Below are 16,068 nucleotides of genomic sequence, written 5' to 3'. Positions count from 1 at the left end.
TTTGGGGATTGTAGAACCACCCGCTTTGCCTTCACTGCTGGAATACAGCCTCTGAGAGCTTTTCTGAAATGGAAATTTGGCCCTCGGGCAGAAAGAGGTCCGACAGCCTTGCATTCGGTGCTCCGTTTCACGTGGGAAGAACATTGATTCAGAGTGGTTGGCTGTGGAGAAATCAAAATGAGACTTGTCTACAACCATCTCTGACTTCCCCTAGAGCCAAGGATGCCATAGGGAGCGCCTGACCAGGCTTGGAGAAGGCTATCAATGGCTACTCGCCCTGATGGTTGTGTGCTGTGTAAGTCTGTGTGCACCAGTTGCTGGGGAACATGGGTGGGAGAATGCTGTTGCACCATGTCCTGCTTTGTTGGTCCCTGGTCGACGGCTGGTTGGCCACTGTGTGAACAGAGTGCTGGACGAGATGGACCCTCGGTCTGATCCAGCAGGGTATTTCTTATGTTCTTATGAACATGTGATACCGTGACCAGAGAAGGGCAGCGAGCAGCTGAATTAACCTCACAAAAGGCCAAACAGAAAAGGGTGCTTGAAGCAAACAACCAGCAAAAGATGCCCAAAGTTTACTTGACCTCATTGTGCCACTGATGGCACTGGCAAAGGACTACGAAAACCATCATAGCTCCATGAGCCACGGAGCAGTTGCAATTGAATCATTTAAAGACAATCAAGTGAACAGACAGGGCAGCAGAGCCTCAAGGTGCTTCCCCTGATGCCAGCCGCCTCCACCACTCACCATTGGGATGCAAGGAAAGAAAAAGCCAGACAAAACCAATCCTCACAGACATTAACTGTGTGTATACGTGTGATTAATATAGATCATTTGAAAACTCCAGTATGTTGTATGCACCTGTCGTTTGTACTAGGAGAAACGGAACAGGGATGAGTGCGGTTTGTTAATGAGTTTACAGAGGGAAAGCTAGTCTAATGCATTCCCATTTGCAAAGACCTTGCAGTGACACCAATTGCATGATAGGATTCTTGCTCAGATGGAAAACCTGTCAGCCCAAAGAAAACTACGTAAGCCTTTCTCTACCTGGGCTTAGGTTAAGACTGCAATGAGGGTGAAATCAAAGAAACAAATTCGGTGGCATGAAGCATCTGCTGGGAGTAGCCAATTCCCTCCCTTTAGTCATCTGAGTATGCTGAAAAGAGAACATTTGTCAGTGGCATTCCCTGCCACGTTTAGACACATGAGTTAGTGAGATCTGGATAAGTTGTTCACACCATTCATTCTGCTGATAAGGCTTCTTTGCTTCTCTGCCCTCCCACCCCTTCCCAGTGGCAGTTGTATGACCAAGAGCAGCCATAATGGATCAGACCGAAGGCCTATCTAGTTCAGCTTTCTGTTCCTAGAGGCCTATGGGAAGCCTATAAGCAGGACCTAAGGGCAAAAGCACACTCCTGGTCACGTTCCCCAGCTATTCCGAGGCGCACTACCTTTGGCACTGGATATAGAAGCCACTGATAGCTTTATCCTCCATAAATTTGTCTGATCTCCTTTTAAAAACCATCCAACTTGGCAGCCGTCACATCTTGCGGTAGCAAATCCAATAGCTTTAACTATGTGCTGTGTGAAGAACTACTTCCCTTTTATCCGTCTTGAATCTCTCACCATTGGATGATCAATTTCATTGGATGACCCCAGCTTCTAGTACTACAAGAGAGGGAGAAAAACATTGCCCTACCCGCTTTCTCCACACCAGGCCTAATTGTATACGCCTTTATCATGCCCCACCTCTACCCCCATGCCTCAGAGGGGAGTTGCTCCACCCTGTGACCATTTGGGTTGCTTTTTCTGCACTGTTTCTAGCTCCATTGTTTAACACATGATCACACCATATAAATGTAGAAGACGCAATCCACACATCAGGCAGGTTGGATGGATTATTTTTTGGGGGGGAAATGCTGGAGTCATCTGATGGGGCATTTATCTATGTGAAGTCAAGCATAGACGAATTCATTGTTCCAAAGTGTGAACTAAAGGATTTCTTGCCCACTTCTGGCTGTGCAGCCCATTTTTGCCCAGGTCCGGTTGAAATCTCATGCTGCCCCTCCATCAGATCCCCAAATCCTACCCAGGAGGACAGCTAGCTTTCCACCATTTTGTTCATATGCCCTAGGGTAGGGAGAGGAAGGAGGAGAGACTCAGATAGACTCAAGGCTTTTTGGTCCTCTGGGAAGGGCAGAGGTGTCTCTGCCCAAAAGAAAATCTACATCCCAGCAGAGAATCCTTGTGCACGGCCTCCATTCATGTGGGGGGTTGGCCAGGCCAGAAGCACTGTCAGGGCCCGGGTTCGTGTGCTGCTTCTTGCATGGTTAGGCACCTCTTGGACTGTGCCCCAGATGCCTGTTTTAGCTGTGTGGTTGACCTTACCTTGTGGGGGGAAGGAGCAGGCAAGGGAGAACAGAGAGAAGGCAGGGTTTGAAGCCATTGGGCTTCATGCAGCTTCCACTTAAGAACACCTGGTCATAAAGAACACCAGGTCATAAAGCAAAGCCTAAGTGACACATGTGAACGGTCTCCATTTGCAATCTGGCATTCTTGCAGGGGAATCTTACCCTTTGCAAAGCTTACTCACAATCCCCTGCAACAGTCACCAAACTCGCAAATACTATCAAATGAAAAACAAAAATGAAAAACACGTTTCTCCATTGACTACCTTTATTGGATTCTATGAAAATACAAATCCCTTTCAATGCTCACAATGATTGGCTTTTAAACACTTGGTTTAAAAATAGGGCTTTCCACTCATCTCGGACAGCGACTCCCAATTATCACCTCGCTGGCGTGCTCGGGGCTGACGGCCAGTGCCAGAGGCTCCCTGCACGGACGCTGCATCAAGCAGCTGCCTGGGCCCAAGAAACAGATTCAAATTCATTGGGTACACATTAGGTTGAGACGTTATCCAAATATTTCCAGTTTAAATTCCAGCCACTTTGACACCGAAGGTTGCAAAGCTCTTGTTTACCCAACTGCAAAGAGCTTTGGCAGCGTGCAGGTTTATTAAGATATTACAGACCCGTATTGGTATGTGAGCCTGTCGGAAAGATCTAAACAGGAAAAGCTAGGAAATCCATTTTGCTGGAGACCTGGAGGAATTAGATAAAGGAAAGGGAGCTCTCCCAACTTGTGCATATTAAGGAGCAGAGCTAGCAGACGTCGGGCTGAGGCAGCCTTCGGGACATGAAAAGGTAACGCTAGGCAGAACCGACTGCAACTAAGCTCAAGGCAAGAAACACCCCCAGGCGGAAAGAGAGCACCGTGCGTCGCCATCTACAGATACAGCGGCCTCGCGTGTGCAGCGCCAGAGGCAACGAGGACTAGCACATCGCAGGAGACAAGCAATAGCTTTCAAAGAGGACACACCTGAGCAGCGAGCCGAAGCGGCAAGGCCTTTTGAAGGACCTCCCTGCTGCCTGGACGATCGTCACGCCCCTGCTAGTGCCGTGTGCAAGACGTCCAAGTGTAAACACCACTACATCAAGCTGTGAAAGAGAAGCAGGTGCTGGCTTAGAGGAGGTCTTCGAGACGGAAGAGGGGCTCGGCTGCTCTCGCCCAGTTCACAAGAACTGGGTTGGGAAGGGCTCACGAGGCACATTGTTTAAGAGTAGCAAGCGGCGGCCTTGTGAGGCCTGTAGCATGTGTCCCCCCCCCCGCCCACATTTGCTAGAGGTACCACACAAGGAGTTACAAAAGCTTGTTCCTAACACTGGCCTAATTCACTGTGTAGCTGCAGGACAAGAAACACATGTGCGCATGGATGTTTACGGCAGAGACCTCTTGCTTAGGTACCCTAGGGACAAGCACAAAGATCACAAGGCCCGCTGTCCTCTTTTAGCACAAAGGTCACTAGGACGGGAATAAATATGCGCCTACTCTTGTCAAAGCATGCCATCGGCACCAGAGTGCCACCCGCTTGCCGGTAACAGTTCTGCCTCCCCCGCCCTGTCAAAAAGCAGACCATCCTGAATGCTCTTCGCATGGGCTTGCGTCAATGCTGAAGCGTCTTCCGTAGGGCCTTTTCGCACTCCTCTTAAACTTTAGGTACTCACTTGAAGGGACAGCAAGGCATGAGCAGTATTGGAAAGGGATGGGAAGGATACATCCACAAGAGGCATCTTTTTTTTATTATTATTCCAAATCCTTCTCTCCCTGGGCCAGTTAGCTGGCTCCAGGGCATATTTCTGGAAACTCTTTATAGATCTCCTGGATGATCATTTTGTCCATCTGGCACTGGGGGCTCTCCTCTTCTTCCACCATAATGCGCTGCAAAGTCCCTTGCAAGTCCATGAAACGGTGCTTATGCTGCAGGTACGCCGTAGACCGCATGAGAGCATGCATCAGAGACAAGTACTCCATTCGCAGCTGTAGAGGCAGAATGCATGGGAAAAGGTTTAGAAACGAGACAAGCTGGTGACACCCAAGTTAGAAAATAACCACTGCTTGTCCAGTGCCAGACTCCGACACGAACAATTACAGCCAGAGTAGACTTGGAGGAGGGACTCCTGAACAGCCCTTCCCACTGGCCTCCAGGAGACTTGTCTTTCAGAGTCATTTTGGAAAGCCATTCAGCCAGCCCACTGGATCAGCTGAAGGGCTTTGAAAGGCTTCTCACCTGGACTCTGTGCTCAGTAAAAAGCATCCCAGAACTAAAAGGACTTTTCCCTTCCAAGCACACCTCTCTCTGAGCAGAATGTCCACACAGTCTCTTTTTTTTTGTACTGTAAAGTAGCTTCCTCATCTTGGTGCCCTCCAGATGTTGCTGGCTGAGGCTAATCAGAACTGAAGTCCAAAACATCTGGAAGGCACCAGGTTGGGGAAGGCTGCTCTGAAGAAAGGAGATGGGACAGCGCATAGTTAAATTATGGAACTCACTACCACAAGATGTAGTGATGGCCACCAATTTGGATGGCTTTAAAAGGGGGTTGGATAAATTCCTGGAGGCAAAGGCTGTCAATGGCTACTAGCCCTGATGGTTGTCTGTTATCTCCAGTATTTGAGGCAATAAGCCTGCGTGCACCAGTTGCTGGGGAACACGGGTGGGAGAGTGCTGTTGCACCATGTCCTGCTTGTTCATCCCTGGCCTATGGCTGGTCGGCCACTGTGTGAACCGAGTGCTGGGCTAGATGGACCCTTGGTCTGATCCAGCACGGCGCTTCTTATGTTCTAATCTAGGCTTCGGGCTCACTGTGAGGGTCCAGAAGAGACAGAGCTATAATACCCAACCTTGACCTACCACAGGCCCAACGCCTTGGGCTGTGCTCCCCAAAAGAAGCTGCCAGTCATACACATTTATTAATCTGGCTCAGCCTGAAAAATCTGAGAAGGGTAAGAGCATTCAGAACAGGCTTTCTCTGCAACTAGGCAGGTCAAAAACACTTCTCCAAGCTCCGCATGTATAATCCCACCAAACAAATCCCAACTGTTGCTGGAGGAAAACAGGCAGGCTTTCGGCAAATCACTAGAAAAAGCAGTTCCACAACGGAGAGCCTTGAACCACACCACACCATTCAGGGGTGAAGTGATTTCAACGGCAGCACCAGCCATTGTGACCCAAAGCAAATTAGGGCTCCGTAGCTCAACAGCACTGCCTTGACTTGGCTCTGAGAGGCAATGCAGGCTCTAGAGGCAGGGCAGGGATCGCTATGGCTGGCCTGGCAAGGACCTCCACCTCTTCACTCACGTTAAGCCCTCCCTCTTTTGCAAACTTTCGAAAGAGGAGTCTAGCACTTCCTTCCTTCCTTCCCGCCAGTACCTTTTCTCCAGGAGAGAGGTCCGCAATCTGCCTCACAATTATGTCAATCATGACCATCATGTCCGTGTGGTAGAAGATGTTGGCGGTGTCCTTGCTGGCAAAGACATCTTGCAGGAATTTCAACACGGAGTGCGGCGGCTGGGGCTGATGCTTGAAGATGCACACCGGATCGTCTGGTTGCAGGTTAGAGAGAAGGAAGGATGGGGCGGGGGGGGGGGGGAGGCGTCATACACAGCCACAGCTCACTTTGCCTGAAGGCAGTGATTTCATACGAGGTGCACATGTGCACTACGGTAGCCCTTGTTCAAGTCGTCAAAAGCAGGAGCATTTTCTCGGGAGCACGCAGGCGCTTTAATGACACACGCATGCGGTTGGAAATGCCCCCCTTCGGGGCTTGTGGTCCAGATCTAGGAAAGCTGTTCCAAAGAGGAACCATTTGGCAGAGCGAAACAGGGGGCTTATTGGCCTAGGCATGTGCAGCCACAATGACCGCGGGTTCACGGCTGGGTTCCTGAATCAATATGGGATAGGACTCCCAGGGTCCTTTAAAATTACTCAAGTGCAACAGTTGTGCAGAAGAGGCATTTTCAGCTGGTGGGTGGGGGGTCCTTCAATCAGAGTACTCTGACGGGAGAGACGCGACCCTGCCAAAGTTTCCCTCCTTTACTCCTATGACCTCCTCCCATATTGAGACCTTTTGTTTCACCAAGTGCAAACGAAGAGACTGCTTCCCCCTTCAGCAGCCTTCCTCAGTCTGGTGTCCGCCAGATGTTTTGTGCTTTCCGGACACTGGCCATGCACGCCGGGAGTTGAATCTAAAACATCTGGAGGGTTCCAGGGTGGGGGGCAGACCGCCCTACAGCATGAAACTGGGGAGCATAGACAGGACTGTGCCCCCCTCTCCATTTCCCATCTTTGCTGAACTGGAGGCTGCTGTCACAGGAATCCCCAAATGAGTGAAAAATGAACACTCGCTGCCTCCATCCATGAGCCTGCATCAGTCAGAGAGTCCAGTTGGGAGATCTGGCTAAAGATTCTGCATCCTGCCCAGTCCCCTCCAAGGAAAGAGGCAGGATAAAGTATCAACTTCTATGAGTATATCTAACGAATCTTAATTGCACACAATTAATAGTATTTGAAATGCACACCTAAAAATGTGACGCATGAATGTAAAAATAGAAACTTCACATGCTTGTAAACATCTGTGTCAAGCCCTGTGTAGATTTTTTCATAGAGCTGTGAGCCCACTCTCTGGCTAACTCAGGTGTGCCTCTGTGTGGTCGCTTACACTGCATCCACAGCGCAGGGGTGAGCTGGCCCACTGAAATGTGGGGAGAAAGCCTGGATGGGCAAAGTGCTCAGTACCTTCACCCACCCAGTTCTACACTTTAAATCCGTCAATCGTCTCCCACTTTAAAGAAATTGGCATGAGCTACATTCTGATATGTGGTTCATGCATCTGTAAGTCTAATTCGCCCCTAAGAAATACACCCAGTGGTTCAACAGCCCAATTCGCTGATGTTCTCGCCATGAAGAAATATAGATACAATTCCTATGGGGTTTTCTAGAGCATGAGTGGGGAAAAGGCAGATCTCCAGACGTCTTTGACTACAACTCCCAGCATTCCTGACCATTGGCCATGTTGGCAAGGGCTTCTGGGAATTGAAGTCCCAAACCTCAGGAGAGCTACTTTCTGCCCACCCCTGTTCTACAGGACAGTGACCATCTTTTCTATAGGCGAAGGAGAGAGAGATCTGTAGGAAGGCTCAGCTTGCATAAGGCCTGATGCTAGATAAGGCTGAGTTTTAATAAAAGTGGGAGAGCCAGTATGAGGCAGTGGTTACAGCACTGGAGTAGGATTTGGGAGATCCAGGTTCTAGTTCCCACTCAGCCATGAAGTTCACTGGGTGACTTTGGACCAATCGCTGACTCTCAGCCTAACCTACCTCACAGGGTTGTTGTGAGGATAAAACGGAGAGGAGGAAGATCATGTAAGCCACCTTGGGTTCCTTGCAAAGGGAGAAAAAGGTGGGATACAAGTGTGATAAAAAATAAAATAGTAGGCATTTGGGCAATGAAAGCGTTAAAAGCTTTGGACGAAGGCCAAGCAGAGCAGTACAAAAGTTAAAAGCAGTTCTCAGCCTGTGTTGTGCTAAGAAAACAATTTTCAGCCCCGAAAAGAGCTTATCCCAGTAATCAAAAACCACAAGCATCAAACACGGGAAGTTATTTAACAGCAAATCGACAAACTAAAGGGCAGAGGGGAAAGAAAACACACACACACACACACACACACACTACACACATGAGAAAGCGGGGCCCTCATGCTCTGAAAGGCTTCAGCCAGTACAATGCTTGGTTAGGCAAGCAGAGGTGGAATGCGTTGCCATTAGGCTGTATGGGAAAAGAACTCTCCAGATTTTCAGTGAAGTGCTTTATAATAGGGTCTACATATACAGCAGGTTTAACATGATGCTCAGGGCTGGCAAAATAATCCAGAGGTTGAAGAAAGGGGGGAACCTAGGATTCCTATGGAGCTAGACTCTGGGGGTCTCTGGCGCGCGTTAAGTGAAGGAAGCCTGGTGTTGAGACACGTCACCCTACACATATTCTAGAGTTCAGAGTTTCACTGTAGAATGGGCAAAAGTCCCAGTCCCCTTGACAAAATTGCCAGCATGCTTGTCCATGAGCCAAGAACCATGGCTTCCCAGTTCGCACATCATGATAAATAAACCACAGGCCTGTGATTTGTTAGCCACTCCTGCTTGCAGGAGAAGCCCATCAGGAGCCATTGGGCAGCAGGGAACCCCACGCCGGCTTGGTCACAAGAAGCCAGACTTCTTTAAAATGAAAAAAGAGTCAAATTTGTTTGGACTGAAAACCAGTGACAAAACCAGTCTTATAAAGGAGGGAAGACCAAAGCAGAAAGCAAAATCTAGAACAATGGTGGTACTCCATTGGGTTTGTTAGAACTACCACCGAGGCTAGAAGCCTCCTTTTTAAAAAGGAGGGGAGGATTATCTGCTAGATCCTTTATTCAAGACCTGTGTTCCTGGCTAAGCAGATTTCCAAGTCCCATTGCACTAAATATTTATTTTATCCTGCTTCGCAACTATCCAAGCCGCTACGGACATCTATTAAAAATTCAGTTTACTGACAACAGATCCAAGGACATGACTCTCTTAGCTGTATGCTTGGGGAGCCATGGCCCAAATGTTGCTGAGTCTAATTCTTGACGTCTTGAATACAACTCCTAGGATCAGGTAGGACTATGCCATTGTGCCACTAGCCGGCCAATTATCTGCATTTCAGCAGGTCAGTCTCCCTACCATGAAGGCAAAAAACTTCACTGGCGCTTAGAGTCCATCTGCCAATTATTGCCTCTCCGCAGTACTGGCAGGACACCGCTTCTCAGATATCCTCTGCCATTAGTAGTAGTAAAACCGCAGACACACTCACCTCCGCGGTTCAGGAGAAGAAGCAGCTTTTCTGTGAAGGTTTTGACGTTGGAGTGCTTGCTCAACGTAACCATGATCACATTATGCTCAGGAACTAAGAAATAAGAGAGGCTTTATTAGAGGCGGCTGCCCGTCTCATAACGGGTTCAGTTTCAACACAAATCGATGACAAAGTGAGGAAAGGGTGGCAAGAAGAGATACGCGCAATGTTGCTTAGCAAAGAGCGCTCCCTAAACCTGGATGCAAATCTGACCTTAGCCACAGACTGACTGGGCTCAAGCAACCTTAGTTCATCATCTGCAAAGTGGCCAAACCCTATCGTACAGGATTGTGGCGATGTCAACTCAGTTGTAAAGCACATCAGAAGTACTGTGTTTTCAATTTATATGCACTGAGAAACTAGGGTGTTTGCATCCTCCATTATTTTTAAAAGATTCTTTATATTATAATCTGAAATTATTTTGTATTAGCTTTTCTTTATAACTGTACAATATAAACATAGCATGGCTGTGTGTGGGGGGGAGGGAATATGTTTTTTTGTTTTGTTATTTTGACACATGAAATGTCTACTCTTGCAATTACTTATTGCCAAATGTTAGAATCCGTTAAGCTCATGCTCAGATCTGGTCAAGGGTCACAGACCAAACCGTGACAGTTTAAGCGATATGCACTTTGGCATTTCTGCATCATCTTGGGCTGGGGGTGCCATTTTAGAACAGGGGCTCACAGCAATATTCACCAGGGCTTATGCTGTCAAAATCCACCTGAAGAGACAAGCTGTGAGGCTCCCCTGCTCTCCAAGGCAACAAACACTAGCTGCTTAACGAAGAAGTGAAGATTATTCATACGACTATGCCGAAAACAGAGCTTGCCTACCCTACACCACAGTGGGGAATGGGAAGAAGCCAGAGACATGCTCAGCCAATGCTGCACAGCGGTGGCCCATTCGCAGTCCTGCTCCATACCATTGGCTGGGTGTGCACTTGCAGCCATCAGAAATATAGAGCTTTGCCTTTTCTGTTGCCTTTTATGTTTCAGCTGTCAAAGGGAAGGAACTCCAGTATGAAACATACACAGTAATGGTCAAGAGGAGACTGCATGAAGGCTGATTTGACAGCCGCTGACAATGACAGGTGGAGGGAAGGGGTCACGATCACCCACTTAGCAAGGTGATCCCCAGGGCTTCAAGTGTCGAGCTGATACTTGAGGGGTGCCCTGCTTGCATTCCACAATTCCCCAAGTCTCCAGCAAGTCCTTTTAAGGGGCATCTCTGCCCACCCCACCTTTGCACGGCTCTCATTAAACATTGTGATCAAATCTTTGCTTGCCACATCTAACGCTGGTCGGTGCCTTTGGCACAGTCAGTGGGAGTGAGATTATAGAAAAGTGACAACATTTCATGGGAACAAAGTAAACCCACCTTCACCAACCTGGTGCCCTCCAGATATGTTGGACTGAAACTCCCATAATTTCAGCACGGCTACTGGGAGTTGCAGTCCAACACATCTGGAGAACACCAGGTTGGGGAAGGCTGCAAGAGACCCTGTCCGTATTGGGAAGTCTGTAAGCATTACAGGAAGGCTCATACTGAAGAAGCCAACACACAAGTATTAAATAGCTTGTTAAGAAGTAGGCTTTTTCTGCATTAGAAGCATAGATTCCGACGGCTTGAAAGATGTAGATTTTTTTTTTAAGTGCAGTGCAATGAAGAGTCTGAGCATCATTTAATGAGTTCTTGACTAGGAGAAGTGCCTGTATCCCACCGTACCCCAGGTGGGCAAGAATAATTCCCAGAACTGCACTGCCCGTCAGATGCAACTATGTAATTACTGAAGCTAGCCAGCACAGTGCGTAAGAAGAAAAAGATAATGAATGAAAGGGCAGAGAAAATTAACATAATCACCCTCTGTGTGATTAATTTTGAGAGTAAAAAGAAACACCAGATATAGTATGCTCTTCCTTAACTATCTGGCATGGATGTGTTTGTAGCGGTTTTATCCAGCTCCCCTTATGAAGCAAGGTGGAATAGCATCATATCTAAAAGCAGCAAGCAATTAAGAGAAGACCCTGAAAACGTGGTAGCACGAGATCTTGACAAGGCATTCAGGATTAACAAGAGGAGGCCTGACACCACACTGTGTTTTGACCTGCTTATGACTGCCCACTATACAAAGAGAGAGAAAGGAAAATGTTTGCAATCACCATCAGCAAGAATAAGTTAAGCTGCTTCCCCAAAAGGCTCAGCCTAGCAAGAATGAGGAGGGGATCAAGTCTTCCAGGAGAAAGTGCTGCCCAGCAGAATACCTTGATAAGACGTGACCTCCGATACTTCTACATCTAATGAGATTCACAAGGCGCAAAGAGGGATAAGCAGAAGATCTGCCAATCACTGGAAGGAGGAAGACGCCTGGTTAAGTGCAGAACTGTACTGATAAGGGCCCAGGGAAGTGTCCTCTCCCATGAAGAAGAGGTTCTTGAAAATTTTAACCCATGCAGACCAGGCACTTTAACACAACGCCAGTGTCCTGAAATCGTATATAGCATTGGAACCAGGATCAGCCTTCCATGAGAAGAAGGGTGTGTTGCACAGAAAGTCCCTCTACCCAATTTTTGGGGTCCCTCCCTTCATCCCACTGCACAGCTCACACCATTCAGCAGGGTCTCTTGACTCTGTGTAGTATTTTCAGGGGGTTAGAGGGGCAGGGCCGTGGTTCAATGGTTGGCATGCAGAAGGTTCCAGGTTCGACCGGCAGGTAGGGCTAGGAAAGACTCCTGCCTGAAACCCTGGAGAGCTGCTGCCAGTCAGTGCCAACAACACTGGGCTAAATGGACCAAGGGTCTGACTCAGTCTAAGGCAACTTCCCATGTTCCTATGGAAGCCCACTTCCACCAACCCATAAAGCAGAAGCCAGTTCTACTACAAAGGGTTAGTTGGTGTCAGGCTGAATTTTCTCCCAGAATCCCAACTTTGAGCTTCTACATCTCTTCTAAAAACAAAGGGTTGGAACAACGCCAAAAGTGCAAATTCTCACATGCACACTTTAGCCCTGGGGAAAAGCTGGCAGAAGCTGGAGAGCTTCTGGTGCGGAACGAACCATCCCACGGAGAAGAGGGTGAAATTATTCCTATCATCGAAATGCGGTCGGAATGGAATTAGTTATCACAAGCTGTGATGATGATGATGATGATGGCCATCAATTCAGATGGCGTTAAAGGGGGAGTAGTCAAATTCGTGGAAGATAAGGCTATCAAGGGCTACTAGCCATGATGACTATAATGCTATCTATAGGATCAGATGCAACATGTCTCTGAATATCAGCTGCTGTGGAACAACAACGGGAGAGGGCTATTGCCCCTCATATCCTGCTTGTGCATTGGCCCCAGAGGCTGGGCCCGATGGGCCTCTGGCTTGATTCAGGAGGGCTTTTCTTAAGTTCTTAAAGATGCTTGGGAACATTTTTCTTAGATCAGCTTCCCCCAATCTGGTACCTTCCAGATGTGATGGACTGCAACTCCCATAATTCCCAGCCAGCATGTCCAATGGGAATGATGAGAGGCGTGGCCCAACATGTCTGGGGGAGACCAGGTTGGGGAAGGCTGGACTAGAGGCTCCTTAAAACCTTGGACAACTTTCAACTACATCACGAGGAGAAAAACAAACACAACGGTTTCCTCTTCCCAAGAGTCACTTTCCCTTGATCTGTGGCCACAGCCCAGGGCCAGCATAGAGGACATTCGTGTGAAGTTCCATAGGGGGTTCTTCCCAAGAGGGAAGAACCACCACCTCTCTTCGCCTGAGGACCCAGAGGCACAAAAAGTGTGAGTTGGTGGGAAGGCCTGCAATGAGCTTAAGCCTCCCTCAATGCCCACTGGCCTCATGCTTTCAGCAGTGAACCTGCTCCATAGAATTCCCACCCACCCCATCCCTTTCAGCTCCAGAGTGGGACAAGTGCCCTATTCCAACCTGCATTTTGCCCACCCCCAACCATGCATCAGGCCGTTTGCAACGTAACATGGTACAGTGACAGAACGTCTGCAGCCGATTGCAAATCTTGGTTATCGCCTCAGTCAGGGGAAGCAGCGTTACTGACCTGGAATGTGAAGATTAAATGCCAGAAGAACATTAATGAACAGGTCAGGCAGCTGTTCTGTGGTATCGGAGGGCAACCCGTCTTCAATCACATCGAATAGGAACTGGACAAACTGGGAATTGAGGTGCTCTGTGCAAAAGAAAAAGCATTTTTTAGAAATGGTAGTTTTTCTCCTCAGTGGACTGGATTAATCTCCAGCGTGAGGAGAAAAAGGAAGCTTAAGTGTAGCCACTGATTTTGCAGATCTGGTTAGCATCTTGTCTGTAGTTTAGTTTAGTTGCAGGCTTGGGTCTAACAGAGAACCTTTTTTATTTTAGATTTTATGGTTGTTCTTATATATCCTGTGCTATTAGTATTTTTGTATTGTATGGTAGTGTATTCTTTTAACTATTCGTGTTGTATTTTATCCTTTTAACCATTTGTCATCTGCCCAGAGAACATTGTTACGACAATAAATAAATAATATACAATAAAATAATGACGATGAACTGGGGTCTCTACTGAACAGCTGCAAAGTGGGGGTGGGGTGGGGAATGCACAGTTTGTAGGAGAAACGGCAGGCCTAGGAGGGCTGATTTTCTCTTCCAGCCCCATATCTGACATGTTGAGAGGGAAAGAACTCAGGGAGAGGGAAGGTGAAGAAAGCTATCACCCCACCCCCACCCCACTCCACAGACTGATCTCTTTCCCTGTTGCTTTGCTGGTATTCAGCAGATATCTGCATTCGCAGTTCCAGGGCAGCCACCAAACCTATAGTGTGGGCTGAGCAGCAGACTTTTCCTTGAACCTTATCGGTACACCTGTAAGCAATCCTCTGCAAAAGAGCGTCATGGGCTGGATTAGATTTATTTTCCTACCCTGCAATTGTTTGTCTAGTAGAAATTAATCCTAACCATTAGCCGCTAATTATTGTTTGATGTATCTATTAGGAAAGCTCTAAATCCCATGCAAATACGACCACCTGAAGAACATAATTGTTAGGTTCACACCAAAGAAAAGAAACACAGATTCCCTCCCCCACAAAAGTAAACAGAACAGCAGCAGCAGCAGGAACAATGCCCTAAAAAATTCAGACTTTTGGTTGCTCTTAATGTATTTTGTCATTGTACAGCTTCCTGAGCTTGAGCTAATTTTGGGCCCGTTCAAAACCAGGCCTTAAACCATAGCTTTAACCATGGTGGTTAAGCCAGAAAGCCAGGCCATGTTCAGAAGACACCTTAAACATGCCTTTAACCACAGTGAATAAGGCCTTTTGCTTTATTCACCATGGTTAAAGCCGTGGTTTAAGGTGTCTTCTGAACACAGCTCAGCTTTCTGGCTTAACCACTGAGGTTAAAGCCATGGTTTAAGGTGTCTTCTGAATGGGGCCATTGAGTCAAGTCTAATTAAGCCAGTGCAAACCATTCTCCACTAGATTACCAGAAGTTAAACTGGGGATTCTATATAGAGAACTACATCGGCACAGCAAGCATTTTTTTTAAAGAGAGGCAACTTCAGAGCTGCACATTAGTATGATAATATCAAAGAGTTTCAAGACATCTTTGGAGGATCTTTTGTGTACATTTGGGTCTGTGGTAATGGTCAGACCATTTACGGTCATGTTAATTGTTATTTGGAGTGTGAGAAATCTAGTTCAGATGGCCATCCTAAACATACTTATTAGGGCGTAAGCCCCACTGAAAACAGTCAAGACTTATTTCTGAATAAACACGTGTAGGTTTGCGCTGCAAGTCAGACAGCAATATAGTCTCCACTCAAGGTTAAAATACCCAGTTGGCTAGAGCCAGGAGTTTTGTACTTGATGTGTATTAAATGGATCACACTGCATCCATATTAATAGATGCAAAATCTTTGCGAAATGCACAAAGTTCAGTAACTGAGGGTCAAACTAGATGATACAACAGGAAATCCATTATGTCTGGATTTCCTTTTAGAGATACGCCTGGCGCCAGCATTGCAATCCTTCCGGCACCAGATTAAAACTATTGTTTGCCTGTACATTTTAAATTCAGAAGTTTTGATTTATGTTAGCTACCTCTCAATTATTATATTTCATCTTTTGAATTGTATTTTCTGTTTATATAACTATTTATTGCACATTCCATGATATTTGTAAGGATGAAGGGTGGTTTATAAATTCTTTTTTTTTTTAATCTCCCCCCCCCCTCTCCAAGGTAATACCAGCCATTGGGGGGATTTGGATCTGGGCCACCGCACTGTGGGAGGGTGGTTCAACTTTTTCACCTTGCACCATTTCTACAATGAAAAATTGCTCTCCCAAAGCTGCCATTTGCCTTTGGTAGGGCAAAGCAATCTGCATCAGGTAAACTGTGCTGGGGAAGATGGGTTGGCTCTTCCTTTCCAACTACTGTGACTTCATGATTGCTTTCAGCTTTGAAAAACACAGAGAAAATCTGTTCACAGATCTTGTATTGCTGTGTCTAGTCTGACCCTAGAGACCACAGGTTTCTGATTGGAATGTTGCCCTCTGCTTAATTACTCGCCTGCCTTCTGTCTTGTCCAAAGGGACTCGGAATCAATTGTGATCTTTGGATATCTATAACATACAATAAATGAACAGCTGCTTTTAAGACTAATGCTAAATTAGGATTTTGTTGTTTCATTTATGGCACTTCTATGCCACCCCATAACCACGATTCCCTTGATGGCATATTTCAGAGCATTTCAGATGCAATGTAAAACAATCAAAATACAAGCAACACAGGGATCCACTGCTATTGGACATCC

The 16,068-nt window shown here is 47.0% G+C and overlaps 1 protein-coding gene across 1 annotated transcript in view; it reads right to left on the bottom strand.

The window, feature by feature from the left end:
- Nucleotides 1–2,659: 2,659 nt before the first annotated feature.
- NCKIPSD (NCK interacting protein with SH3 domain) overlaps nt 2,660–16,068 on the bottom strand; it is a 112,808-nt gene continuing 99,399 nt past the window's right edge. The window contains exons 10-13 of the mRNA XM_063121358.1: nt 13,321–13,449; nt 9,231–9,323; nt 5,772–5,944; nt 2,660–4,381 (exon numbers count right to left, since the gene is read on the bottom strand). Of these exons, the coding sequence (XP_062977428.1) occupies nt 4,178–4,381; nt 5,772–5,944; nt 9,231–9,323; nt 13,321–13,449 (599 nt within the window). The 3' untranslated portion in view covers nt 2,660–4,177. The remainder of the gene's footprint in view (nt 4,382–5,771; nt 5,945–9,230; nt 9,324–13,320; nt 13,450–16,068) is intronic.

Source organism: Elgaria multicarinata, chromosome 3 (genome assembly GCF_023053635.1).
Source record: "Elgaria multicarinata webbii isolate HBS135686 ecotype San Diego chromosome 3, rElgMul1.1.pri, whole genome shotgun sequence".
Classification (NCBI taxonomy): domain Eukaryota; kingdom Metazoa; phylum Chordata; class Lepidosauria; order Squamata; family Anguidae; genus Elgaria; species Elgaria multicarinata.
Note: the sequence above shows the minus strand (reverse complement) of the source record. Positions and strands in the feature narration are given on the sequence as shown.